A 27,180-nucleotide genomic window follows, 5' to 3' on the forward strand; every position below is an offset into this window, starting at 1 on the left:
TTTCACCGTTTGTATCATCATGTTAACTTAAATCCCTGTGTGTGAATAAATGGTGTCTTTTGCCTGCTCCCAGTACTGTAAATTAAGCGTGATGTCTTTCAATAAAGATTTTTTTGAAGAGAGAAAAAAAAACGATCATCTGACGGCGTTGCCATGACAGCGACTCGTGTTTACGTGTAGCAGAGGACTGACGCCGCGGCTTGGCTAGCTAACGGTTTCAGATTTAAACCCCTGTTTATTGTCAACACCGGCTATATTTTACGATGGTGAGTAAACTCTTATTTTAATCAGTAGTCAGTTGTATCATAGCAGTGTTGTGGACTGCGGTTAGCATGTGGTAGCTTAGCATGAGCAAGCTACCAGCTTCGTATGGAGGCTGTTAGCTCGGTCAGCTAACGGAAAGTGGTTTCGTGTTGTAAATGTTGATGGGTTTTTTTTTTACAGCCACCAAAGACTAAAAGCAAAAAGGCCGGGAAGGGGAAGTCAGCTGCAGTGGTGGATGGTCTTTCAACGGAGGAGATGTCCAAGGATCAGGTCAGACCTGATAGGCGAACACAGCTAACGTTAGCCTGATAGCTAATTGTTGTCAGCTAGGTTAGGTTAGCCTCTCATCCAACTACAGTCCGGTCCAGGCTGCTGAGGCATCAGATGAAGACAGGCTCTCCAACTCTACTCCAAAGTTTCTTGCCATAAAACTTCCACACTGATACTGCTCTCCACAAATGTGAAACAAAATATTAAAGACAAACATCACGATTAATGTGGTGCAGGACATATTTTCTTAAAGCAGAGTTATTCTGCCATCAAACATATTTGAAATGCTAATTAAATTGTTTGTTTAGTATAGCCTTACTACATACTGTGCAGCCATATTATGCAGCAAAAAAATAAACTCAGATTAGACTCATTATGGAGATAATCAATCAGGATCTGGAGCAAAAACATGCTCTGCAAATCATTATTTTTGATTTAACTTGGTAACTTTCTAACTAAAGAAAAATAAAAACAAATGGGTACAAACAAGTGGGCCTGTGCAGGAGCAGATCAACCAGCTGTCATCTAACCTGCAGCTCACATGATGAAGCCAACAAACTGACACAAATGTCTGTGAACTTTCAGCTGGAGGAGCACATAGTTCGCCTCCGAGAGGAGCTGGACAGAGAGCGGGAGGAGAGGAGCTTCTTCCAGCTGGAGAGGGACAAGATCCAGGCCTTCTGGGAAATCTCCAAGAGGAGCCTGGAGGAGACGAAGGCCGAGCTGAGGAACAGACAAAGGGAGAGAGAGGAGGCAGAGGAGCGCCACCGAGTGGAGATCACTGTAAGCTGCACGCACCACCAGCAAAAAACAAGACACAATCACACCATCAGTATACTGAATGTCACCAGGTCCTATTTGCACCAGATCACATTTGATTGGTGATTGAGTCCAAACACCACATTTGACCGTTGGTGTCCAGGTGTACAAGCAGAAGCTGAAGCACGTCCTGTCTGAACACCACAACACGACTTCCGGGCTGAAGATGGACGGTGTCGCCTCAACCTCGCTTATCCAGGACGAGCACATGGAGTCAGAGCTCGGACTCCAGAGAGAAAAGCTCGGCCTACAGGCTGACCTCAGAGAGAAGAAACACCACAACGAAGACTGCATCAAGGTGCTCAAGCTGGTGAGTGTGGTGCCATTTTTACTCCTTTGTCTTACAGCGGATTCCTGTTTGATTTCTGCCACAGATCTGTCATTCTTTTGATTCTCAACAGAAACACCAGGTGGAGTTAATGGAACTGGCAAACGACTATGAAAGAAGAATCAGAGGTGAATAAACTTCCATTTCTGAATTAAGCTCAAAATCTGCTGTCATAAACTCTGCTAAACATTTTCCATCGGTTGATAGAAATTGAGGTGAAATATCACAAGAAAATGCAGTCGATGATCGAGACAGAGGGCAAAAATCGGAGAGCTGAGATCAACGAGCTCGAAGACAGAATAAAGAGTCGCATTGTGACTTTAGTGGAGGAGCACGACAAAGCCCTCAGAGGTGCTGAGGAGCACTACTCCACTATTCAAAGTCAACTGCTGATGCATCAGAAGATGCTGAAGGTAAGAGACATCACAGACTCGCCACAGGCTGCTCACAGTGAAAACACACAACCTGCAGAACTGCAATGCCACAAATGTGAGATGGTCAGTCAACAGTGTTTGTACTCTATGAGTTATTCTATTCAGGCCATGTAAAAATCCACAGGAGGAAACGACTTTGCTGTGAAGCCACACACATTTCCTACATTCAAATAATCAATAGTTCTGTTACTCTGTAAGAAAAGTTCCAGGATCTACAATAAAAGTCCCAAATTTTTTGTACTGACCACATCTGACATGTGAAATTCCACATGTAGTGAATATGTTCATAAAACCTGCATGAACTTCAGGGGTTTTTGTTTCATGGTGTATTTGTTGTGGTAGGAAGAACTTGCAGAGGTGACGAAGCAGCAGGTGCGAGTGGAAAATGAGCTTTCAGCGGCTCAGCGGGAGAACAAACGTCTGAGCGAGTCTCTGCAGGAAGCCCAACAGAAGCTGCCCGAGCTCCAAAAACAGCTGGAACACTACAACCAGGCCAAGGCCAAGATGGCGGTGCGTTCACAGCACAGGAAGCATCATGACACATTATACATGATTATCGTAATTTAATTCAGTGTTCACTGCTACCTAAAAACAACATTTTTTAATAACTTCAGTCTAATTTTTATCAATATGTCCACTGACAGGCGACTAGAGCTCGAGTGAAGGTCACTGAAAAGGAACTGAGAGATCTGACGGTGGAACACGAGCTGCTGCTGCAGGCATTTGAAAAGGTAAACTATCATCTGATAAGTTTTACCTTCATTCAGCCTGGCAGGTGTTCATGTGTGCGGTGCACTCTGCTGTCCGGCAGGTTCAGCAGGAGCGCGATGAGCTGTTGAAGAAGCAGACGGAGACTATTCTGGATGTCCAGCAGAAGAGCAGACTGAAGGAGCTGTTGCTGGAGAAGAAGTTGGCAGCACTGACAGAATCTGTGGAGATGAAGGAGGCTCAGCTCTGCGCTGCGCTGTCCGCCTCCAACGTCGACCAAACTGCAGGCAGCTGCGCTGAAAACAAACTCGAGGTACAATTTTATATCCTTGTCTTGTTTCCACTTGCATCCCCTTTTGCACAAGTTGAAACAGCCGTCTGTTTCAACTTGTGCAGCTTTAGCATATTTGTGGGATAGAACACAGACGATATGTGCAGATGGTCTCAAAAAATACCCATTTTAATACCCAAAAGGACACCATAAGATTGTGCTTTGTCTATCACTATTATAGTTTACATTAATAACTCAGACCTATGATATCAATTTTGATGTAGATGATGCACTCCTCTATGCACATGGCTATTCTCTTACTCAAGTCATGCCTAGATTAATGTTCTTCAGAAAACTCCACAAAACTACAAACTCGTACTGAATGCTGATGAGACAAAATGTGTTTATTCTCAAGAACCTATAAATCTGTCTTACGTCTTCTTGCCATCCAGTCATGAACCCAATGATGCAGAATTTGAAAAAACAGGCTGGTCCTCATAAGTTTTAACGCTGCTTCCGTGTATCACGTCTTCTGGAACCGACTGTATCTGATGACATGTGTCACAATCACACCCATCTTTCCTTTGTCTTTATGTCATATTATCTCTGACAAATCATCTCTTGTATCATGAGGTGTAATGAACTGCAGAGCTATTTGTATGTGAGCCTCAAAAACAAATATCTGAAAGTATTTTGCCTGCTCGTAGGAAATATTGGAGTCAAAACAGGTCACCATCGATGCCTTGCAGTGCGATTTGGCTCGAGACTGTAAGGTCAGTTAACCCAAAAAGGCTTTCATGCATTAATGCAGTCGTTCAGGCAAAAGTGTCCATCAGCTTATGTTCAACGTGTAATCTGCAGGAGTATGATGACCTGCTGCAGACCTGTAAGGAGAAGCTGGAGGCTTTGAGCGTCCCTCTGTACGACTTTCCCTTCAGGCCCTCAGAGCAGATCCTGGATGGACAGACTTGAGTACAGACCTCTGCTGGACCTGCTGTTAAACACTGAACTCCTCAGGTGTCAGGTTTACACTCACCTGTTCTGCCTGGACACTTTCCAACCCAAACTACGTCACTTCTCTACCTCTCTGTTTCATTTGATCATTTCCAAATTGAGGGAGATAATTAATATGCAGTTTCAGCAGATTTTCAAAGTGTTTTTACACAAATATATGCACTTTCTGAGGGGACTGGTCCTTTATCCTGCCATGTAAACCAAAGGTCTCTCTCATTTTTTAACAATAATAAACATATTTTTGTCACAATATCTTTGTTTCGAGGCTTTTATGTGACATTTGTTTTGTGACAGTTTTCCTCTGTGAACATTTCAAGTCATTCATTTATTTCAATTGGTCAACAGCTGTTTTAGTTGACTGTATTTAATGTCACTGCTGAATTCAGGTTCTTTGAGCCAGATTTGTTCCTTTACTGAAAACCATTCAGTTGACAGGAGTAAAGTATGTTTCATGTAGTTTTTAGCCACTTGTAGCGTAGCTCTGGGGACAGCCGTGAGGGGCGGGTGGTCAGTTCAACACTTGGGTTCAGCCTGAAACATCTCAGCATCTTTTTAATGGATTGCCATGAAATTTGGTTCAGACATTCATGTTGCCCTCATGATGAATTGTGACTTTGGTGATCCTCTTCTCGTCTTGTGCCATCATTAGATCTTAATTTTAATTTGTCCAAAACTTTGGTTTATGATCAAAATCAGTGTTAGTGTTGGTAATAAGCCAAAGAAACCTATAGTTAGTGCTAATTAGCAAACGTTAGCATGCTAATATGCTGGTAAACAGCAGCATATTATATTGTTCTCATCAGTGAGTGGCACTTTAATTTGACTCAACAAGATACTGTACGAGTTATTACTTCAGAGCAGTTTAATCTGTTTTCTGTCATTCTGCCACAGTTGAGTCTGAAAACAGACAAAAATCACAAAGCACACTTTGTTCAACAATTTAAAGCAATAGTTTGACATTTTGGGAACTGTTTGTGTATATCAGCTGTGAGCTGTGACTTCCTGAACACAAAGAGTCCGACAAAAAAAAAACCAAAAACCCAGTGTGTCATTTTTTCCATTTGGTTTGTACAGATACAAACGAGATGCATCATGTTAGTCAGTGAGCTTTAGAGCTGCTGGCAGGTGGATTCTGTGTCCAGTCTTCATGCTAAGCTAAGCTAATCATCTCCTGGCTGTAGCTTCATATTAACAGTACAGACACGAGAACGGGATTGATCCTCATCTAACAATAGCCACATTTCTCACAACGTCAAACTGCTCCTTTAACAGTTATTGTTCGCCTGGAAAGCAACAGTCGACAGTCTGAATGTTGTAATACATTCCTTTAACTGACATTCAATGTCAATAGTTTACATTACATACAAGCATATCATATAGAAAAACTATGCACATTAATATTTACATTCTATATACACAAAGTATGGCTTATTAAAAAAGCAGTCAGTGGTTCATGTGTTCATGATCAGGCAAATTCAAATGAAACTATTGCTGACTAATCCAAACCTGTTTCCTATTCAGCTGCAAACACAACAGTGAGACTCTGGAAGACTTGATGCAGATTTACTGTGTGTGACTGACTCACTGGAAAATAAAAATAAAATCAGCTCTGAGCTGCTGGAGGGACAAAATGTTCTACGTGGGGAACATACAAGATCAGCCCTGTTAATCTGCAACTCAGTGATTCCTGATGTCCTGAAAAATGTTAAACTCCCATCTAATGTCACTTTAATGATCACGCTTTGTTTAAAAGCAAATACGCCTTCAATGAATTTGCAAACTCTTATTATTAGAGCACAGAGGGGTGCTGACAGGAGACAAACTTATTTCATTCAGAGAGGCTTTTCATCTTTTTAAACTCTATAACTTTGCAGCCTAATAAAGGCTAAAGTGTGACCTTTAAGGTCACATCAAAAGTGAAGGTTTTTGTTGTCATGATGACAAAATTTCTGTATGTGGGAATTATGACAAGTTGAGCCTCCCTTTCAGACAGCACAGATACGTGCAGCATTGTATAAAAAGTCATTGATCGGTGGATATTGTGACAGCTTGGTCCAGCTGTTTACACTCGTCTGTGTCTCCTGCATGTCTGAGGACCACAGTGAAGAAGACAGATCACATCAGCATCTACGGTGTACGCATCTGAAATCTGTATCAGTCCAAAGGTCCATAAAGAAAATTCTGCTATTTATTTTGTCAGTGAACTTCTTAGTGTGTCTTTGCAGCAATCTCTGGTTTGGAGTTTTATCATTAAGTTTGGGACGAAGAGTATTACATGAGTAACAGCTGCTAAATACTGTTGTTCTGTCAGAAAATAATCAGAATAACATGATTTTCAAATATAAAGAGTAACCAGAAATACAGAAACTCCTGTTTGTTATTATACCGTCCTGTAAAACAGCTTAAATACAGCCTTTGTGAAACGTGTGTGCTGTTGAAATTCAATTGCAGTTTTTAAGACTATAGTTTTGTTGAAGTGCATTGCATTATATCACAGCTGCATATATACAGTAATTAAGGTGGATAAATTATTAATCATTTAAATAAAATGCTGAAATGTTGAATTACAGTCCAGCCTTAAAGATAAAGCTGCTGCATCTGCAGTTACTAATGATGACGCGTTTCAGAAGAGCAGAAGCCATAAATCACTGCTGTGTTTCTATTTTTCTGGACACTTTTTGATTCAGCCGGTGAGACCATGATGAACCACAGCAGGAGAGCCTCACCTGTCGCGTGACTGCAGTATCTGTATACTGACAGGAAATGAAAATTCAGGGTCCATCATGTGATTGAACTACAGCTGCCATTGTTTTGTTCATAAAATATGAGAAATTAGTGAAAAATGCCCAACAGAAGCTTAATTTTGTCAGTCCGAAGATATTCTGTTTACAATATTTATAGAAAAAAAACCAGCAAATCTTCACATTTAAGAAGCGGACAGTGAATGTTTGGCATTATTGTTCAACATTGTTTCAGCAGGAGATCATTCTTCAGGATAAACGCCTGTTTTAAATCATTGATCTGTTCAGGGATTTCAACCACCAATCTCGCCTGTGTTAATGTTTTGTTCTACTTTCACTTTTTACTTGCACGGCTGTCTCTACATGAGGGAATTGCCATAAATATCACAGCTGCATGTAAATATATTTAATATAAAGCTATTTATTGCTAGAATGTGTTAAATAAAGTGTTTGTTTCCATCATCAACTGAAAAAACTCAACAAACGTTCAGTGACCGAAGATCATAAAAAGTATCATCACAGACGAAGGAAACTTGTTCTACTTTTCTCTGGATGTATCATGTAGAAATGAAACTCTTTAAACAGAGCGCTGAATTCTCTACTTAAACATTCCTGATAAAGTTTCTACGTGGACTCAGAGCTGAACAGCACCTGACAGGATCCAGGTCTTCATCTGACAGGATGACGGGAGGTTGGCGAGGAAACTGACCTGCAAATTTTTCCTTCTTTGACCTCTGAGGCGATTCTCCCGAGCTGAGGCCCGGAGAAAAGGCACCGAGCAGTTTTTTTTTTTTTGGTTTGGACAAAGAACAGCTCAGAGGCTTCACGGTCAAGTCAGCCAGTGCCGTGGCTGCTGTACTCGAAGACGCCCTTCTTGAAGAAGGGCGAGAACTCACAGATGGCGTGCTTGGTGAGATGGAAACCGCCGTCTGCGTCGGCTCTGAGAGGAGAGCTGGAGGACGACAGCATCACGCGGAACAAGTTCCTCAGATAACGCTGCAAAAAACAAACACAGCACAAAGTCACATTTCTGTAGGTAAGAACAATCTCTTTGTCTATCGTGGCATCTTTTTCATCTTTCTTAACGTGAGAATAAGACTGGATTAAAATGTCTTGCCTCCAAGTGATTCCGGCGCTCAGCGACCATCCGCTCATCTCTGTTTCCAAACAGTTTCTTTGGAGGAAACTCGAGAGCTGCCAGCTGAAACAGAGAGACGGCAGGGACATTAAACAGAGCCCACAGTCAGGACTTTTTCCTGATGATATGGTTACTGTGTGAGAAGTCCAAAGCAGATCAGACTGTCTCACCTCTGGGTATTTTAATTTAAGGCTCTTGTGCATTTCTCGGAAGCGACTGTAACGCCTGAACACTGTCCACATCTCGTCCATCACAGTGATCTGAGGGAAGAGGAACGTTTGATGAAGAGACGAGTGAAAAGATCAAAACACATAATTATACTTAAACTGCGAACAAACTGAATCATCATGTACAACAATTTACTGGTTACTTTGCTGATTCAGGTTGTTAACAAAATGACAAAATACCTTCTGATGTAATATTACAGATGAAACTTTTACAAGCTGCCACATTAAAATGATGCAAACAATGAATGCATCAGTCATCCAGTCATATACCATTTTAAAATACTCTGTGGTACTGCTACTTTTACTTCTGAGATTTGAATACTTCTTCTACCACGTGTAAGTTTACAAGCATAAAACTTCAAATTTCAGAACAAAACAAAACAAAGAGAAAAACCTAACCAGCTCCAGAGAGATGGATGATGAAAGAGACCACACGTAAGAAATGATCAACAGGTCAGGACATGAGTAACTGATGATGAAGATGAAGATGGTGATGAACACCACTGAGTGAACTCACCTTCACCTCGAACTCGAAGTGCTCATCCTTCCCCTGCCCGCGGAGAACATAACGAGGAATGCTAATTTTAACGGGCTCCTGGAGGCCGTCAGAGCTCGTCCTGAGAGGACGACAGACCAGGTGCTGCAGAGGAAGTCACCGGGAGAAAGGAAAGAAGACAGGAAAAGAGAAGAAGAAGACAGCGGTGGAGAGCAAAGGGTTGACTCAAACAATTACAAGAACTGCTGTGAATCAATTTCTCAACTTCACCGAGAATGATTTACTGTAACTGTCAAAGAAAATCAGACAATAATAACTCTACAATCTTTATTATCCTCACAATTAACATGTTCTCACTGTACACAATTTTAAGGAACATTAAATATTATTCCTTCAAATATATGCTAATAACATTTCATCTGTAATCATTTCACATCATGACAAACCCTCTCAAGTCATCCGATCACAATTACTTTCCTTAAAGTGCAGATGCAACATTTTACATTCAACTGTGCAATTAAGTGACATCAACATTCTCCCTTTGAATCACGTAAAAAAGGTCAAAAACAGACAAGAATAATCCAGAATCATCAATGTGACTAATGCCAGAAAACATGCTTTATAAATACATAGAAATCTTCATTCATTCATTATGGTTACGCTTAAACTACAGAGATTACAGTTAAGACACGTCTGCATCTCAAAAGACCATCACCATATCATGCAATTAAATTTCAACAGGTTTCTAAAATGTTTAAAAATATTCTTAAAATACTTGCATCAATGTTACTTTGGCAAGATGATGAATCACCTTTTCAGACTTGTCTCAACTCTTTATTACATCAAATGGCAATAACTTGGTTAACACATCCTAAAATAAATAAGGTGACTGATCATTTCTTTTTCGTCTTTCTAGGAGTAAGCACGTGGCATTTACAACAACATAGTCAGGTTAAACTGCCTTTAGGTGCATAACTCAGGTACACAGATGATTAATTAAGATCACAGCATCTGAGGTACAACTAAAAGATAATTTCCAGGAATCGCACTGACTGCGGGAATGAGAGACAGAGGGCGCTTCAGCAGAGCCACGCCTGGACTCCACCTTCTTTTCTCGAGATTGAGGTTTGTCAGTTGTAAATGTGATCTCTACCACCAGCCAGTTGTCCTTCTTCCTCACAAGCAGGCATCTGATCTCTGAACGCTTGCGGAGTTCAAGCCCTTGAAATTGGGGCCGGGCAGGAACCAGAGTGGAGCCCTGTGGCACAGGGTGAAAGACGCCATCCTCACGGAGAAGAACTACATGAGTGTCCGTCAGGAGGAACTGAAAAATGGTGTTCTGATGCACACGGGTAGAGTTCATGACCTTGACGCTGGTGTAGAGCAGAGGACAAATGTTTGCCAGGGATGGTTTCCCAGGACCATCCATGTTCCCATGGATGATGTACAGCAGGTCTGCCAGGACCCGCTTAAATCTGGAGGTAATGTGAAATCTATTGTCCAGGATGATGTCAGGAACTCTTGATGTCCAATCCAGAGAGAGGCCCATGAGGTCACCAGAGAGTAAGGGATGATCTTCAGTCCCTTCAGAGAACTTTTCAGGAGAGAGAACCTTCAGTAGAGCCTTGCAGAACTCCTGGGTAAGTTCTTTGTTGTGGGTAAAAACCGCCAAGACAGTGTCTTCAGTGCAGCCAATTAGGCGAACATGTTGCCCTGCCAAGCTAATCTGGACATTCTTGATTTCCAGAAGATTAAACTGGTGAAAAACACCTAAGGTGTCGACTGAATTGGTTTCACTTGATAGCACTGTTAAGTCCTTTTCTGACAAAAGCAAGCACCCAGGCTTTGGGATCGGATGCTTACGGTTGGCAGTTCGGAGCCAGAAGACACTCAAAGGCTTGTTGACTTTCACTGGAGGGGTCACAGATTCCAACTTTTCTAGCATCTTCTGTGATGAAAGTGACTGTAGCTGAGACAAGGTCGGTGGCAGCTGGACCAGTTTCTGATAAAAAACTTCAGGACATGTGTTTTTGAGAGACAACACAGAGCCTTCAGGCCATCCTGCAACACCTGGGATCACAGGCGTGCTGCGATTCTGAGGAAGACTAAGGGTGCTATCCATCAACAGATGAACCGAAGTTACTTTGTCTTCTGCAACGATGAAAGGCTCTGGCTCTGATTTAAGCTGCACTCGATGAATCAGTGGCAGCTCTTTGGATATCATGGTCACATATTGAGAGAGTACAACCTTCATTTCACCTACTTGTACATTTCGAATGATGTCCCGTGTGTCCTGTAGCCTTTTACCAGCTCCTTTGTACACTTCGGACAGCTTTCCAGTAAAATACCCCACATCGTAGCTCCTATTGGCCACTACTTCCTCTGCTGCTGTGTCTGTCTCTTGTTTCATTTGACCACAAGCTGATTCCTTCAACTTCAACTTGGAACTGATATAGCCATTGACACAGTTCAGCAAGTTTGATGACTGAAGATTGGGAAGTTGGAACCTTGGAAACTTGGAAGCTTTTTCTGCTGAGTAAGAAGAGCATTCCTTTACCGGCAGGTCCTTCGCTCCATCTTCAACCTTTTTATCAGCATCATCATCAGGAACACAGGAGGCAGAATCGCTTCTTTTTTTATCAGTGATATTTTCATTTTCATCAAATCTGTTGGTCGTGGTGTTTGCTGAGGTGACACAAAACTTGTGTCGTCCAATATCACAAAGATCGTCACAAACAGTTCGGCCCACTGCTCTTAGAGAAGTATTCACTACTCCTTGCCACCATTTGTTTTTGTCACCTTTGTAAGGCACTTCCTCTTTTTCAAACAAGAGCTGAGCTGTGGATTCTACTTTTTCTCCTTCATGAAGCTTTAGGAGGTTTGTCTCTGGTTCTTCCATCGCGTTTTCCCGGATGTGAGGAGGGGAGTTTGCCTCGAGCTCTGGGGCAGACAGGAGGCTAGACCACAACCCGCGGACTCTCTGTGTGCACAAGGGGGAGTCCATGACAACATCGTCAAGAGGGACGTGAAGGCTCTTTGAATTATACTGAAGTCCTTAATCCACCCCAATGAGAATTACAGTTCCTCCATCACCAGGTGAACAGGTGAGATGTAAGTGATTCAAAATTAACAGGAGGTTAAGGAGGTTGAGGAGGTTTCGCATGCAAATTAGGATGACAAGTGTACAAAAAACCCTCAATGTCTTAAACTTTGAATTCTAATCAAACATAGGCAAAGTAGCATTTGCAAATAATTTTATGATTATACCCTTCGTGATGACTAGATGTATGAGTTCCAACATTTTGTTTTTAACTTTCTGGCTGCGTCCACCCATCTTGCACATTGTTTGACTGAAGCAATGGCATCCGCAAATACTAATTCACCCATGTTTAATTCAACGTGGTTTGAAGTGGACTGTGAGCTGAAATATTACATTGTCTGCTAGTCTACTTTCCAGGCATCGTTTTTTTTTTTAAGATCCTTAAAAAGTGGAGTGAGGATCCTTGTTCTTGGTTCTTCCAAAAATAAAGAACAGAACCCCACTGTAACATTCAGTATTCCCAAACTAAAAATGTTTTGCCATTTCAACCTTCTCGTACTATCAAAATGGAAGTCAAGTGACCGATGTTAGTGATTGGAATTCAAACACTAAAATAGGTTAGTCTGTACATTCCTGAATTTTTAAAACTCATTCAAAGTTCAAAGGAATTATATTAAGATTTCTGTTCCGAAATTTTTACCATGCATGAGTAATAACAGGTACATTTTAATAAAATAAAAACATATGGAACCCCTCAAAAATGTAGCAGGATTACCGAGCTTTAATGATTCATTATTAAATTGTAATAATCCCAAAACCAAAATAAGATCCTGCTCTTACCTCATATTTAAGCCTCCTTGGATTAATGTTTTGCTGCTTTTCATCATCCTGAAAACAATAAAACTAAACATCAACACTCAGCATCACTGAATATTAAATGCACACTCAATGTTCTCAGTCTGCAAAATTACAAGCAGGATTAAAAAAAATATTATCCAAAACTCTAAATCATACTTCATGATGAGAAGAGAAAGGGATAAATGGAACAAAACAACAACCAGGAAAAAAAAAAACTAGGTGGAGAACCCAATTAAAAGAACTACAAACCAAACTGATTGATAGAAGTGTGACTGAGTCGATCCATAACCATATTTGGGAGAATCATGCAGATTACAGAGCAGGGAAAGTCGCATTGGGGCATACAGAGCAGATGGATCCTGGTCTTACCTCATCTGTTAATCTAACAGAGCTACAGTCGCTAACTTCTTCCTCCTCCTGCAGGGTTAAAGAGCTGAATATCAGTTCTACACAGAGAAAATCAGGTCCTGTCACTGGACCTGATGGATTTTGCCTTTGACTTTTACTTTTATGAGTCAAATCCGACTTTTACAGTCAAAATAAAGCCAAAGATGTTCGAACTTCAAAACCTACCAGCAACAGTAAGCGCTGTAAGAGAGGAAATGAGTTCTAAATGGTCCAAAAGTAGCCAGATCCTTTATTTGCCTCAGCTGAAGACAACCAGGCAGTTCTTACTTCAACAGATCACACTCTTGACTAAATAACTGTCAGTACTGACTTTACTTGAGAATTCACAGAACTTTTTTTCTGTCTGTAATGGCAAAATGATCACAGACATGTTCTGGATGTTGACTGGTTAGCTGATTATTCGCAATACCTCAACAATTAAAACCTCCCACTTGATGGAATTTTAGATTCAGGCTGCAACTAATGATTATTATCATTACTGATTAAATCTGCCAGTTAATTTTTCCCCGTGTCCAAGTGTCATCTTTTGATGTCTTTTTTCTTTTGTGTGTCTGACCAACACAGTAAATTCTCACACTTGAGCTGAAACCAGAAAAAGTTTTGTAGTACTTTGACTTTTAATTATTACTCCATTATGAAAATAGCAGGTGATCAATATTCTGTCAGGAGTTTGGATGTGCTGAAGGAGTAAAGGTCCTTGTACACAGCTCGCTTTTGATGTTGAGTTGTTAAAGAAAATAAAACAAATCAGCAGCACCTTAATAAAACTCAGGTTAAATAGAAGTAATGAAGCGTGTGGGTCAGTTCTTACCCTGAGCGATTCACAGGACAGAGACAGGTCCATGTTGCTGCTGCTGCCATTGAGAAGATTCATCTTGCGTAATCTTCGCTGGACTTCCTCTTCAATGTATGCGTTGATCCTGGCAAATAATGACGACGACGAACCAACATTAGCAAAAACATACACACATTGACAGTTGATGGAAAGATCAACCCTCTATCCCAGCAGGGATACAACCTGCAGAATAAACAGAGTAAAAACCAGGTTTTTAAGACTGCAGAGCTCTCGGAGGTGTACCTGTCGTCTGACAGCGGCAGCAGTGTGTTCAGACTCTGGATGTGGCTGACGGGGGGGCTGTTGTGACTCGTCTTCTCATCGTTACTGATGGAGTGAGTCCTGTTGTTTTCTTCTCCTTCACTGATCCTCTGTCTCAGCTTCTGGATTTCTCTCTCCACTCTAGAGAGCACAGACGGTATGTTGTTGAACAATGGGTTTTAAAAGATGTCTCAGAACACTTTCTGTTTTTGATGAAGTGTCATTTGGCTGATAATATTTTTAATTTGATCAAGACCAAACATCAAACCCAACCACCAAATATGTTTCTTTATCACAACACAAATAGTGTTTTTCAGACATTGTTATGGCCTCTAATAACTTGTCAAGATGTCACTTTTTAAAATGCCAATCACAGATTTCTAACTTAATTGAACTGAACCATATTAAAATCTGTGTTGTACATCTGTATGTTTTGGAAGTTCTGACCTCTGCTGGTTCAGGTCGGCGCCTGTCCTCAGGTTCCTGATGACTGAGCTCTTGTGTCTCTGCTCCTCGGTGTCTGGATCCAGGGAGATGCTGCGCCTCAGGGCCGAGTGCCTCCTCTCCAGCCGGGCCACTGCTTGCTCCATCGCCTCCCTCTGCTGCTTCTCCTTTGACTCCAGGATCTCCTTCTCCTTCATCCTCACCTTCTCCTCCTGTCGTGCTACGTTGGCCGTGAACTCATAGGTCTCCTGGAGCTGCTGGAGCTGCTGAGCACTGTGCCAGTGAAGGTTCAGTTTCTCCTCTTTGTCCTCCAGCTCCTTCTCCACCTGGTACAGTGTATTGTCGAGCCCCGGGGGGCTGTCACAGTTCCCGTTGCTGCCTCCACCGCTGCGCTCCAGCATCTCCACGGCTCTCTGCTTCTCCTCAGCCAGTGCAGGAAGGAGGCCATCAGCCACGCTGGCCAGCTGCCGCTCCTTGAACTGCAGTCTGTGCTCTGCCTGTTTGACCAGGTGCTCCTCTTGGCTGATAGCTGTAGCTTCCTGCGCTCCCTTCTCCTGCTCCTCTTTCAGCTGTTGTTGTCGTTCTTTGAGGCCACGGGTGAGGAGCAGCAGTGTATTACGCTCAGCAGCGATCTCTTTCTCCAGGCGCTCCCTCTGCTGCTGGAGCCCCTCCTCCAGCTGGCAAAGTTCCTTCACCTGAGCCTCCTTGAAGTCGGTGTATTGTGTTTGGGCAGATCTCGCCTCCTCGCTGGCATCCTCCACATCTGACCTCTCTCCAGCCTCTTTGGCACGAAGGAGTGCTTCTCTGATCTCAGCCAGAGCTCGACGTTCCTCCTCCAGGCGGCGGGTGTCTTCCCGGGTCAGCAGGGTGACGGCTGCCTCGTGTTTCTCTCTCAGCTGTTCCTCCAGCCTCCCAACCAGGCTCAGCTGCTCCCGCTCTTGCTCCTCCAGCCGCCGCCGTTCAGTCTCCAGACGAACCTTCTGCTCCTCCCGCTCCCTCTTCAGCCTCTCCAGCTCACGGTAGATCTCAGTTTGCTCTGCAGCCTCCTGCTGCTGCCGCCGCTGCTCTTCCCCCTCTGCGTCGCCCTCCTGCTGCTGGAGGTTCACCCCCTGGATTTCTGAGCGTCTCTCCTCCTCAAAGCGCTCCTTCTCAGCTAAGAAGTCTCGGAGGCGACTCTCAATGTCCTGGCTGCGGCGACGCAGGCTCTCCTCCTGATGGAGGATCCGCTGCTGCACCTCTTCAGATTCCTTACGCTGACTCTCCACCTCCTGCTGCAGGCGCTCCAGCTCTGCCTTCTCACTCTGGTGCTTTGCCTCCATCTCCTTGATCAACCTCCTACAGCAGCAGACACAGTGTTGCATCAGCATATCTTAAACAGTTGTCTTCATGATGACAGAATTGTATTTCTATCATTTTTAAAGGGTGGCACTTCATATAGCTGTTCATGTTATGTCTGAGTTTTAGTGAAGGTGTTGATAACTTAAGTTACTTCAAACCCTGAAAAAATTATCTTGATTAGATTTGAAATGATTGAGATTTGATTACCAGATTCAACAGAAGGCACAAATGTGATTATATTTAATTGAACTTTGCTCCTGTGTATGAGAGCATGGTCAAGTCTCTCAATAGACTTTGAGAAAATACTGACACGTGTACCTTTTCAGCTCCAGTTTCTCAAGCTCTTCTCGCTGCTGTCTCTCAAACTCCAATCTGTAAATACAAAAACATAATCAGCCTCCTTTACTCTCATCAAAAACAGCAAGCACACATCAGCACTTTACACCACAACTAGTGAAGTGCAATAAGTGAAAGCAGCAGTTGACAAACACAACGGCTTCAAATGAAATGCCAGGCAATGTGGAAAAAGCAACAAAACATCTCTACTGTCAGACGTCAAAATGGAGACGGAAGCAGCAAGGTGACATGCAAAGTACTAAAAAACAGACAATGAGGGGTCAGACTGAGAGACTGGATGAGTCAACAAATATTTTTGTGTCAAAAACGGGACAGTTAGACAGGAAGTGGACAGCTGAGTCTACCTGAGGAAGACGGGGCCCTTTTCAGTGAAGAGACTGTCAACAAGACAGGGTTGATACAGTTAATTCCAGCGGACTTTAACCATAAAGTGTGTACAGGCGACAGGAAACTATGTGCTTCATAAGCTTTGTTCAGGTTATTTTTGGCATTTCTGCTTTTTATTACTTAGACAGTGGCAGCTGAAGAGAGAGAGGGGATGACATGCAGCAAAGGGCCCAGGCAGGAATCGAACCCAGGCTGCTGCAGTAAGGACTTGATACGTGTCCAATAAAACCCACTGTTGCTTACAGTGAGTGAAAAGGTGCTGCTCTATACAAAAAGTAGTACTACGAACCATTTAATTCATGTTTAGCTACAATTAACCAGATTACACTGAGAAGAAGAAGCTCAGTTTCTCTCAAACAAGAGCAAAGATTTGGCCTGATGGTGGCAGTAAAGGTCAGTGAGTGACACAATAATCCTCTGGAGACCTTTAATATGTAGAGACACGTTTCATGACAATCCAGCAGTTAAATATCTCATTCGCAGAGCTGACAATGTGTCCTCAGGTTGGCATGAGAGGGAAAATCATGTGGTGTGCAAAATGGAAATGGTTGATCCTCTGAGGAGCGTGAATGTTCTCAGTAAATACCAGGGAAATGTGTTCACTAGATCTTGTTTAAATGTGAGCAAAGTTTTGGCCTGTTGGTAGCAGTAAAGGAAAGATCAGGGTCAGAGGTCAAAATCATTAGGATGGGGATCATGAATGTCCACAGTAAATTTCAATAAATCCCAACTGACCATTCTTAAGATATGAGGCTGCCATTATTCTACACTTTTTGTCAACAAATCCTATTAAAAGACCAAAAGCAACAGAGTCAGTCCCTCTCAATACTTCGCTTTTAAAAAGGCTCAATCAAAGCGGAAGAAATAGCACATTTGCACATTAAGACGTGTTGACAAAAAGAAAAACAAAGCATATCACCAGACGTAAGCTTAAGTCCTGCCTCGGTTGGAGGTACTGTATTTTTGTCAGCGCTGTATGAATGCAGATTAATTTGAATGTGAAGTCCTGAGGGGGGTTTTGATGCAGAGGGGAGATGCACTGCAGGGTCTGAGCTGATAATCACATGCAGCTCCTTATTAGTGAATTAATACACTCACCCGGGGTTATAGAGCATCACAGTGGACAGGTTTTCACAGGATTTGGACAGATCCGTCATAGAGAGGCTGAACGTTGAGAGCAGACCACTCTGAGGGGGACAAGTTAAAGTCAGAGGGTCACAACATCAACCAGACTCATCTGAGAGCAGGTTCAGTCTGTAAACTGAGAGACAGTCTCACCTTTCGCTTCTCCCTCAGCTTTGCCGCCTCCTTCGGATGGTTGAACCGAAACATGTTGGTCCTGCCGAGCAGAATAACAGCACCTGGACCACAACACAACACACAACGGAAAGTGAAAACGGTACAGGACAGATTCCTCTTTCACCTCTGAAGATTTATTGAGCATGTTTTCATGAAGTGCAGCTGAAAGAAAGCGACATTAACTGATGAGATATCAGAGGTTTCTCACCTTGGTTGAGCTGCGACGGCTCTGTCACCTGAACTCCGTTGACCGAACATTGAGCTCCGCCGAGCGGGACCAGAGTCACTTTGCCGTTTTGGTTTTCGAACATACAGTGTTCACTCTCCAGGTCCAGACCGTGCAGGACTGCAGGAGGAAACGAAAACACAGGAGAGACATGGATACTGCACTCAAATACAATATCATCGTTTATAGGGCTGATTAAGTTCTTTATAGGCAGACAAATAAAAAGAGTTAATATAGAAGCCAAAGATACACGCTCTTAGAAAGAAACATTTATAAACAATACAAAAAAGTTGTACTGTTTAAGAAGTGATTTCATGTCAAAAGAAATTACAGATGTCAAATATTAACACATCACCAATCATTTTTTCTCCATCAGAGATCAAACATCTTTTGGGGAGAAGGAAGAACTTTGCTGTGTTTGTATGTCAATTACGAATGTAGACATTTGTATAGATGTCTATTTGCTTATATTTTGGGGTTTTTCTGTTGACAGAGGTTCATATGACAAACTCACTGATGTCCTGCTCTGTGGACGCGTCCTCTCTGCCAACGTATGTCCGTCCCTCCTGAGGCGGAGGGAGAAAAACAAAGAAGTTTAAAAAACTCAAACATTTTGAACACCATTTCCGATGGGAAATTACCTTTTTTTCAGTTCAAACTCTGATGAAGGCCTGAACAGTTAAATATCACTCCCTTCTATGCAGACATAAACACAGACAACACTGGTGTTCACCACATAAACAGTTAACGTTATATTTCAGTCTGGTGAATCACACTTCAAGGATGGAAGATGATTCGGTTCTGTCCAGCAGGTGAAGCGTTTCAGGTGATTTCTGACCTTTAAATGGTACAGGATGATGCCCGTGCTGAGGAGGTCGTCGTCGATGCCGATGAGGTGAGGCAGCTCAGAGTCCAACACCACACCGATGCCCTCTTTCCTCAGAGCAAGAGTCTCCTCCTGCAGACGGGTGGACATTGATATGACGACAAAGCTTCAACCACAACTTCACAAAAAACAGTGTACACAAAGACAAATGTGCAAGAAACTCCAGCAGAGGTTGCTGGTTTCTCCACAGCTGATTTCAAACTGTTAAAATCAGCCCACAGATAGTGAGTATGAAATACACGTATGATAAACAAACTCCTACCTTAAGAATATTCTGCGTCTCGTTCCATTTGTTGGTCCACTCTTTAGTCAGCTCCAGGACCTAAAATGCAAATCAGTGCAAATCAACAGAAGGACAATAGAAAACACTTCAGCAGAGCAGAGATCAACAAAGATACATTTACAGTTCACATGAATGTCAAATAAAGCAGGTTTGAAGCTGGTGCTGCAGTCATCACACTTTATAGTGCAAAAAATTTGACATCAACCTTCCAGCACGCAGGTTAAAATCCAGTGAAAAGCACTACGAGAACATGAGACTCACTCTGGCTTCGTTCTGGTGCAGTTTCTCCTCCATACTAAGAGCAGTGGGCGAATCCAGGAGAGCAATCTGACACAAAAACAAAAACATTCACGCTGTGACTTTATTACTATTACTATAATCACTATTGTTCAAGCTAGTAGCATGTTACAAACAGAGTCCCACAATACAGAACCTCATAAAAAGACTCATTAAAATTATGTCCAAGTAGTTCCTCTTCCTCTTCTTCTGACTCAGCATGCCTGAATTTGAAGGCAGATCCTGAGACCTGCTCTGGACTCTTAACAGTAACTCCACCTGAGTGTAGCTGCTGTACGTTCCCCTCCTTCCACTTTGTTTACCTGGTTGCCCTGAACCAGCAGAGCTTTCAGCCGGGCGATTTCAGCCCGCAGTTCTCTGATCAGCCGGACATTGCTGTCCTCGTTGATGGTGGGTTTGTTGATGATGTTCTTGGCTCGGTTAGCGTATCGCAGAGTGCTGAGCGTCTCACCGTAGTTCACATCAGCGGGGGAAATGGCTGCGATGAGAAATGATTTTACATCAAATGCTTCTGCTTTTGGAACACTGTATATGTAATAAGTGGATGTAACGTTGCGTCTTACTGGCGATCATGATGGTCTTGGAGTTGCCGCCCAGGCTGTCTTTCAGCAGCCATGTTAGCACGGAGTCTCTGTAGGGGACGAACACTGACTTCTTCTTCAGGTTGGTGTTCACGCCGTCCTGTGACATGTCAGCTGGACAGAAACAGGAAACAGATCCTTCAGTCAACAAACACAGCAAACAAAAACAAACATGGACCAGAGCTTAAAAGCAGAAATCTTATCTCATGTTTCTGACCCAGAGAAGAGATGACGTTGCCCAGGGTGACCAGTGACTTGTTGATGTTTCCTCCTTCTTTCAGCCGGACGCCTGTCGCTCCGGTGGCGTCGGCTCGCTCGCTGCCCGCCAGATCGACCAGGTGAATCTTACTGACCGTCTCACTGGGCATCTCTGCATCGAACTTAGCCTAACAGAGAGTGACAGTGCAATTATGACTCATTTTTTACTGTCAGGAAGAAATCTTATGATTTTATGAATGATTTTATTTAAAAAACCCTGCACACTGCAGTTTCCTCTTCACTTTGTATTAGAGGACGTATTTTCTGAGCCGTTCTTGTTTAAACCAGAGTTTAAACCAGTTTAAAGTTTAAACCAACCTGAACAAGAAGTTGATGTTGCCAACAACCAGCGCCACAGTCCTTACAACTGACCCTAATCATCTGTATTCTGTTTATATGCTGTTCTGAGACCAGAGTTAATTATTCTCACATGTCCCAACGAGCAAAATTTACTAAAGCCCTTGTTTTCAATGGCTCATTCAAACCAGCAGAAATGATTCGCTCGCTGCAGTCAGGGAATCGTTTCTGACCTGAGTGAAGTTGATGGTGAAGATGGCGTGCGAGCGGCTGCTGACGTCATTCATGCCGGTGCTGGCGGTGGTGCGGTTGATGTTTCCAGCCTCCATCAGCTCCTCCACGTCGCTGTAGTTCTGCACCAGGTGTTTGGACAGATCTGAGCACAGGATGAAGGGGGCAGGTTACAGGAAGTCAACACAACAACAACAATCAACATTCCCACTCAACTCTTGATTTTCATTTCACAAAACTCTTCCACCTGCTGCAAACACAACTTCCCCATCCCTGACAAACACAGTAAAACTGGACCTGAACTGCACCAGGCTGTGGTAAGTTAGCTAACCAAAAGCTGCAGGAACTGAAACTTTTTTTTTAAAAAAAAGGAGAAAAATACAGTTTTCCAGCTGCGTTTTGGCGCTGGAGCATGCTCTGTGTCGCAGTCTCACCTTCTACATACGGTCCATCTTTCGGGTGCTCCCTGACCCTCAAGTTGTAGGTCTGAGTGGATTTCCTCCTCAGCAGGTCCCTCACCCTCTCGTTGTAGATCTCCAGGTAGCTGAAGACACAAACCAGAAGAAAACATGGCTCCAGTCCCAGCTTAGTGCTCTGTAACTCAGATTTGTCCAGTCACAATACTTTCTATCTGCCTTTCGTCAAAAGTGCTTTTTGTAGCCTCAAAAACAAAAACATTTCCCTGTGAATATATGCCTTCCTGATACAAGTTCCTCTCTGTCACATCTCTGTTTGAAGAGCAAGAAGAAGAAGGATGCTGTATTTGGTCAAACTGGGGATGAAAGTAAACAGCTTAATAAACTGGAATAATAAAGTTGTATCACATCCTCCTCAAATCAAGCCATCAGTGTGAGCACCGATGTAGTAACAGAAGTCTATTAATATCTGTGGTTAACAGCCATATTTAAATATTTTAACATGGCTCCAAAAGGCAGAGAGGGTGAAGGTGCAGCAGCCAGAATGAGAAACCACCAACTTCTAACATGTGATGTGAGTTTCTCTCCTGCAGCAGAGTGCAGCTTGACATCTGGTCTCACCTGACTTCTGTACGAAATGAAGCTTCATCCCATCGAGTCGCCTCAGAGATTCGGCTGAACAAACCTTCACAGAACCTCGGGATCAGACCCGCATCGCCCTAAAACGAGACAAAAAGTTGTCAGCGACACACAGCTACCACAACCAGAGGCTTCGACACTTCAAAGCTGCCCGTCACATGAGATACTGAGGTCATGTCATCCATTTGTTTTGGAAAGGTGGGGGTTAAATCTTCAGTTAAAAACATAGACATGAGGATACTGTATGGGCCGATTATGTTGTTAGCAGGTCAGAGGAAAGAATTTTCTTATTGTCAACAAATCCCATTAAAAGACGAAAACCTGCAGGGAATGTATCTACTAACACGTACTGTGTGTATCACAGCCTGATGGATCCTCCTCTGAGCCATAGAGCTTCATTAAAAACGCATCACTGAGTCACACCGTTACACTGGCTGACATGTTCCTTCATTACCATGAACACACACAGTCGTGTAAAGTTGTAGTTTATTTTGATTCACTCCCACACACGTCGTCCTGCTGCCACAAATACTCACTACAGCACGACATATGGATTAATCTGCCGCTGATGAGCAGTTCTTTGGGGAATGTACTGAACCTTTTCAAAAAAAATGAAACTATATATTTTGTGAGTTGATTTATGTCTTCAGTAGGAACCAATGGGCTTGAAGCTGAGAGCCAGACAGTATTGAGAGACAGAATAACATGTTATTGGTTTTGGTCTTTTCATGGGATTTGTTGACAATAAGAAAAATACAGAATATCACCAGTAATTGTGGAAGTCATTTTTCACGAAAAACACATGACAGTAAACTGAATATCACCTCTGAGAAATTGTAAATGCCATTTTATCAATGGTTTTGAAGGTTTTTGTAGACTTAATGATTAATCAACAAAATAATCAATAGATTACAGTAATCGTTGGTGGCAGCCAACTGTCGGAGCTAATCATTTGAAAATGAGGCAAGCTCAGTCGAACTCTGCTGGAGCCTTCGGATACGATGTCACTGAGCAGACGGATCGATAATTTAGATTCTGTGAAACGTGTCGCTCGTTCTGAAGTTCTGGATAAGGGTCTGACATGTGGATGTTAAATCTGAGTTTTGTCTCACTGGATTTCCCATCATGGTGTAGGACTTCCCCGACCCGGTCTGGCCATAGGCGAAGACGCAGGCGTTGTAGCCCTCAAATGCCGCCTTCAGCACGTCTGAGCCCAAATCTTTGAAAACCTGAAAATAAAATGAAAAAATTAAGAACTTTGAGATCTGCCAATACCTCTTAAGGCCTTTGCTGACTCATGGTGCATGGTACTGCAAAATATTTCACTCCAGATTTGAGCCTCACATGACTCAGAGTCTGAGTGCTGTAATGCAACAGGTCAGAGCTCATGACAACCTCCAATCATGTTAAGAGTCCCGAGTAAACACACAGAGTCCATCAGCAACAAGCTGTTTTGACTGACAACAGCCTCTGACCCCAAATCCAAACGAGCAGGGAATTTGCAAAGCAGGATTGGAAAATTATTAATCACAATAAGCCCTTGAAACTTTAGCTGAAGTTTAACTTACATGACCTTTATGACAGTAATTTTATGTCTTATCTTGGCATGCCATATAGTGTTATTGTAAGAATGAGATAGGACACTTGTCCACTGCGTGTCAGTAATTCTATGCATGTTGTACATTCACACGCTCTCGCCACAGATATCCGTATATACAGTATGTGTATGTATGTGAGTCGATGGAGCAGAGAATGTAAGATCCATGACGGAGGGGCATTGTGAGCGTGTCATAAAATGTACTGAGAGTTCAAAACCCAAAATCAAAATTGGAAACTTTGTTGCTCTAATTTTCATTTAGAATAAACATGTTGTGAGTTTTGACACGACAGTCCCTGCCATGCTTACAGTAATGTAAACAGGAAGTGTAAAGTTTCATGCTATGTGCTACATCTGAGCCCTGTTATTTCCACTGCTGGAATCGTGCTTCTCTGAAGCATAAATGTCTCTGCAGGTCTATGCAGACCAGGGTGTTCTGTGGAAGTGTCGCAGAGGCACAAACGCCTGCCAAAACTAAACAACTCGACACGTAAAAGTCAAGTCAGCTGACTGGTTGATCCACTGCTGTTGGAGGATAATAAAGTGAAAGTGCCCGAATGACATTTGTTTGATTCAAGCCAGATTCATGTGATCACGGTTAGAAACCCTGTCAGCTGATTCGTCTCTGAACAGGTTTTTAAAACAAACTCTGAGAGAAACGCTGTGACTCTTATTTACCTTTTCCTGGGAGACATACATGGAGCTCTTACAGTCCATGGAGTCGTAGGAGAAGTCGTACGTGAAGGTTTTGATTCGATCCCTCATCAAATCACTTGCGACGCCATCGGCCATCTTTGGAAATCAGCACACAAAACACAAAAAGGACATTTTCAGCCTGAATTACAGCCTGTGTGAACAGTTTTCCTCTTCTGGAAGAAAAACAGTACCTTCACGTTGGTGATGGAGGTTTTGGTCCCTTCCATCTTGATGATGCATTTCGCAGTCAAGTCCTTCTCCCTGTAAAAGATCAATAATGTTTATGTATTAAGCTCTTTTTTTTCATTGCTTATCTTACAACATTAACACAAGACAGACTTTGGTATCCATGAACTTTCTTTAAAAAGTCAGAGTGATGTGCAGAGGGTGTTTACTATCCTCCAGTTTTTTAATCACCTTTTCAACATTTCTATCTGAACTACCTGTCAAGAATATATTCTGATTAAAGGAGGACGGTGTGATGACCGATGCTATTTTTGCTTTTGCAATGTTTTGTAATTGCATGATATATAATGTTCTTGTGAATATTTTTCCATCGTCACCCAGGAGACGCTGAAAACCTTGTCAGAGATAGCAAATAAACCTTAATCTGATTTTTTTATCTGTAGGATGTTCTATGTGGAGAAGCAGTGTCAGACTGGGGAGCAGAGTATCAGCAGCTTCAGACCATAAAAACATTTTTAAACTGCTTATTTTATATCACACAAAAACAAGTCAAATCAAATTTCATGTCAAATTTCTGCTGTTGAACTTTAGTTTGTGATTGCTGAAAAAAAACTGGCTGACATCAATAAAACTCACATGACTGAACATGAATTGTACCAGCAGGGAAACATGTTTGCTTAGTCGCGTATGATCTTCTGTCTCCACCCGTTTGTTCTCAGGCTGAGCAACATCCTCTATGTTTGCGTAAAAGCTGAACAGGAACACTCGATGCCGTGTAGATGCTTTCAGTTTAACAGTCTTTCACATTCAGGCTTCTGCAGGGTTTCTAAGTCAGCATCAGCTGCGCTTAATGGGACATAAGTAACTGAACAACACATTACATAACGCTGTGTGTTCTCATTATCAGTCGGTCATAAATGGAGGTTAACTCAAACACATCAGACTATTGAGAAAGTGTGTTAAGCGTTGTTTGGAGTTTAGTCTACATCCTCCTTCAGTATCAATTATTTTCATCCTAATAAACCAATATGTTCTTCACGGATATTTATTCATTAATGGTTTGATCTATGAAATGTCACAGAATAGTGAAAAATGCACATCACAATTTCCCAAGGTCCAAGTTGACTTACTCATATTGTTTGTTTTATTAACAAACAGTCTGAATTTCAAATTTACCTTCATAAAAGATGAAGAAAACAAGCAAATATTTGAATTAAAAAAGATGAAACCAGCTGAAATATATTGCTTAAATTAAATATTTAATAAACAATGAACAGAAAGAAAGAAAGATTTCCAACGATACCCAGCTCTGTGTGTGATAGGTTACAAAGTAAAACAAATAATTGATATTGTAACATGTTAATCATATTAGATTAAATTTTGTCATCGTCAGAGTGCAGCACGGAGACAACGAAATGCAGTTTAGCATCTAACCAGAAGTGTAAATAGTCAATATCCAATTGATATAATAGATATGATAACTGATATATGATAAAGTGGAAAAGGGGTGCATGGGGAAGAAATATATCAGCCAGAAATCAAAAGGCTTTTTAAAAAGGTGTGGATGAAAATAATCCTATGATTCGGTGGTGTCAAATTTTATTGAAAACTGATGCCTGTTTAGTATCTGTCATTAAAAACAAGACCTGAAATAATCTGGAGTTTGTCTGCTTTATCTGCTTTAGTCTGTACACCTGCGCTGTCTGTCAGGGACCAACAAGTGAGAACATGTTGTCAGCCTCTGTATCAATCACTGAATGAACACCTGCGGTTAGGAAAGCCACAAAACCAGCTGCATTCACTCACACACACTCTCACACACAACCACACACTCACTGCTCACTGCAGTAAACCCCCAGGGACAGAGACTGTTATCTCACTTTAAATCACTCTATTTCGCTGTAAAAAATAACCTTAAAGAAGCTTCCAGTTGTGAAAATTACATTTCATTCACGTGATTATACACCTCTGACCTCAGTTAGCTTCACAAAATAACGACATTGTGACATTTTACTGGCTGAAACATGATAGTTAGGGTTAAACAACCAACTAAATGTCTTAAACTCACCGCCTGTTCATGGGCCTGACCCGGACAGCCACCCGAACCGATGCCATTGCACATCCCGCTGTCGTCCGTCCCGTCCAGTTAGTTTTTAGCCTCAAAGTGAGTGACGCCGCTTTTCAACAGCTAATTGGCTAACAGGCTAACAAGCTAGCTTGAGACACAGTGGGCAACAGTGCTCCACTGCGGGATAAAGAGGGCAAAAGTCGCAAAGATAACCGACCGACTGCACACGAAATGTACAAACTAGACAGATAATGAGGAGGAGAGACGGTCGCCGTTGTGGACAGATGTTAGTCACTGCGCGGTGACAATGCGTTGCCGTCCCGGTGTGAACCGGCTTATATCCATGGTCACTGTTAAGTAGCCGTTAGCCTGTTAGCTACCTTTCATATGACAATAAGAAGCCGAGCAAGAGGGAAGTATCAGCTGATAAAAACATTACATCCATACGGAAGCCTGGAGAAGACAAAGGAGATGCTGTACCGTATAACACTGAGACACGACTGATTGTCTGATAAAGGGGGTTATAAAAAGAGGAAACTATAAATAAATACATGTGTTTATATTTACAAAATACATTTGTAT

General features: G+C 42.3%; 3 protein-coding genes across 4 annotated transcripts; 1 reads left to right on the forward strand and 2 right to left on the reverse strand.

Moving 5' to 3' along the window:
• Positions 1 to 137: 137 nt before the first annotated feature.
• On the forward strand, positions 138 to 4,356 carry LOC143319525 (dynein regulatory complex subunit 4-like). Its single transcript, XM_076728580.1, has 11 exons — positions 138 to 266; positions 445 to 534; positions 1,120 to 1,317; positions 1,457 to 1,663; positions 1,755 to 1,809; positions 1,889 to 2,094; positions 2,458 to 2,625; positions 2,760 to 2,846; positions 2,927 to 3,136; positions 3,802 to 3,867; positions 3,956 to 4,356. Exons 1-11 carry the CDS (start codon positions 264 to 266, stop codon positions 4,064 to 4,066), a joined length of 1,401 nt encoding a protein of 466 aa, XP_076584695.1. The 5' UTR covers positions 138 to 263; the 3' UTR covers positions 4,067 to 4,356.
• A 3,217-nt stretch (positions 4,357 to 7,573) lies between these two features.
• kif16ba (kinesin family member 16Ba) lies at positions 7,574 to 26,958 on the reverse strand. 2 transcript variants are annotated; one of them, XM_076728762.1, is made up of 27 exons: positions 26,599 to 26,958; positions 24,536 to 24,605; positions 24,327 to 24,440; positions 23,164 to 23,280; positions 22,034 to 22,131; positions 21,431 to 21,540; positions 20,999 to 21,141; positions 20,428 to 20,596; positions 20,193 to 20,324; positions 19,932 to 20,107; positions 19,594 to 19,659; positions 19,312 to 19,371; positions 19,002 to 19,121; positions 18,678 to 18,729; positions 18,146 to 18,283; positions 17,917 to 17,999; positions 17,737 to 17,825; positions 16,596 to 16,628; positions 16,213 to 16,266; positions 14,560 to 15,891; positions 14,095 to 14,253; positions 13,828 to 13,936; positions 12,591 to 12,638; positions 8,732 to 8,854; positions 8,158 to 8,247; positions 7,967 to 8,050; positions 7,574 to 7,845 (listed from the first exon to the last, which is right to left on the reverse strand). In XM_076728762.1, exons 1-27 carry the CDS (start codon positions 26,643 to 26,645, stop codon positions 7,684 to 7,686), a joined length of 3,978 nt encoding a protein of 1,325 aa, XP_076584877.1. In that variant the 5' UTR covers positions 26,646 to 26,958; the 3' UTR covers positions 7,574 to 7,683. The 2 variants fall into 2 exon arrangements, with proteins under 2 accessions (XP_076584877.1, XP_076584878.1); XM_076728763.1 differs by lacking the exon at positions 16,596 to 16,628 and having other exon boundaries at positions 26,599 to 26,773.
• Positions 9,512 to 11,837, reverse strand: LOC143319643 (uncharacterized). The gene is made up of 2 exons (XM_076728764.1): positions 9,648 to 11,837; positions 9,512 to 9,609 (listed from the first exon to the last, which is right to left on the reverse strand). Exon 1 carries the CDS (start codon positions 11,712 to 11,714, stop codon positions 9,687 to 9,689), a length of 2,028 nt encoding a protein of 675 aa, XP_076584879.1. The 5' UTR covers positions 11,715 to 11,837; the 3' UTR covers positions 9,512 to 9,609; positions 9,648 to 9,686.
• Positions 26,959 to 27,180: the final 222 nt, after the last annotated feature.

This window comes from Chaetodon auriga, chromosome 4 (genome assembly GCF_051107435.1).
Source record: "Chaetodon auriga isolate fChaAug3 chromosome 4, fChaAug3.hap1, whole genome shotgun sequence".
Classification (NCBI taxonomy): Eukaryota; Metazoa; Chordata; class Actinopteri; order Chaetodontiformes; family Chaetodontidae; genus Chaetodon; species Chaetodon auriga.

Excerpts from the sequence above, each read along its gene's own strand:
- LOC143319525 (XM_076728580.1), top strand. Across the intron at positions 1,318-1,456 it reads GCCACCGAGTGGAGATCACT|GTGTACAAGCAGAAGCTGAA; the intron begins GTAAGCTGCACG and ends GTTGGTGTCCAG. Across the intron at positions 2,847-2,926 it reads TGCTGCAGGCATTTGAAAAG|GTTCAGCAGGAGCGCGATGA; the intron begins GTAAACTATCAT and ends GCTGTCCGGCAG.
- LOC143319643 (XM_076728764.1), bottom strand. The coding sequence starts at position 11,714 with ATGGACTCCCCCTTGTGCACACAGAGAGTCCGCGGGTTGTGGTCTAGC.
- kif16ba (XM_076728762.1), bottom strand. The coding sequence starts at position 26,645 with ATGGCATCGGTTCGGGTGGCTGTCCGGGTCAGGCCCATGAACAGGCG. Across the intron at positions 21,142-21,430 it reads AGATGGACCGTATGTAGAAG|ATCTGTCCAAACACCTGGTG; the intron begins GTGAGACTGCGA and ends TCCTGTGCTCAG. Across the intron at positions 16,629-17,736 it reads GTGATGCTCTATAACCCCGG|TCTCTTCACTGAAAAGGGCC; the intron begins GTGAGTGTATTA and ends TCTTGTTGACAG.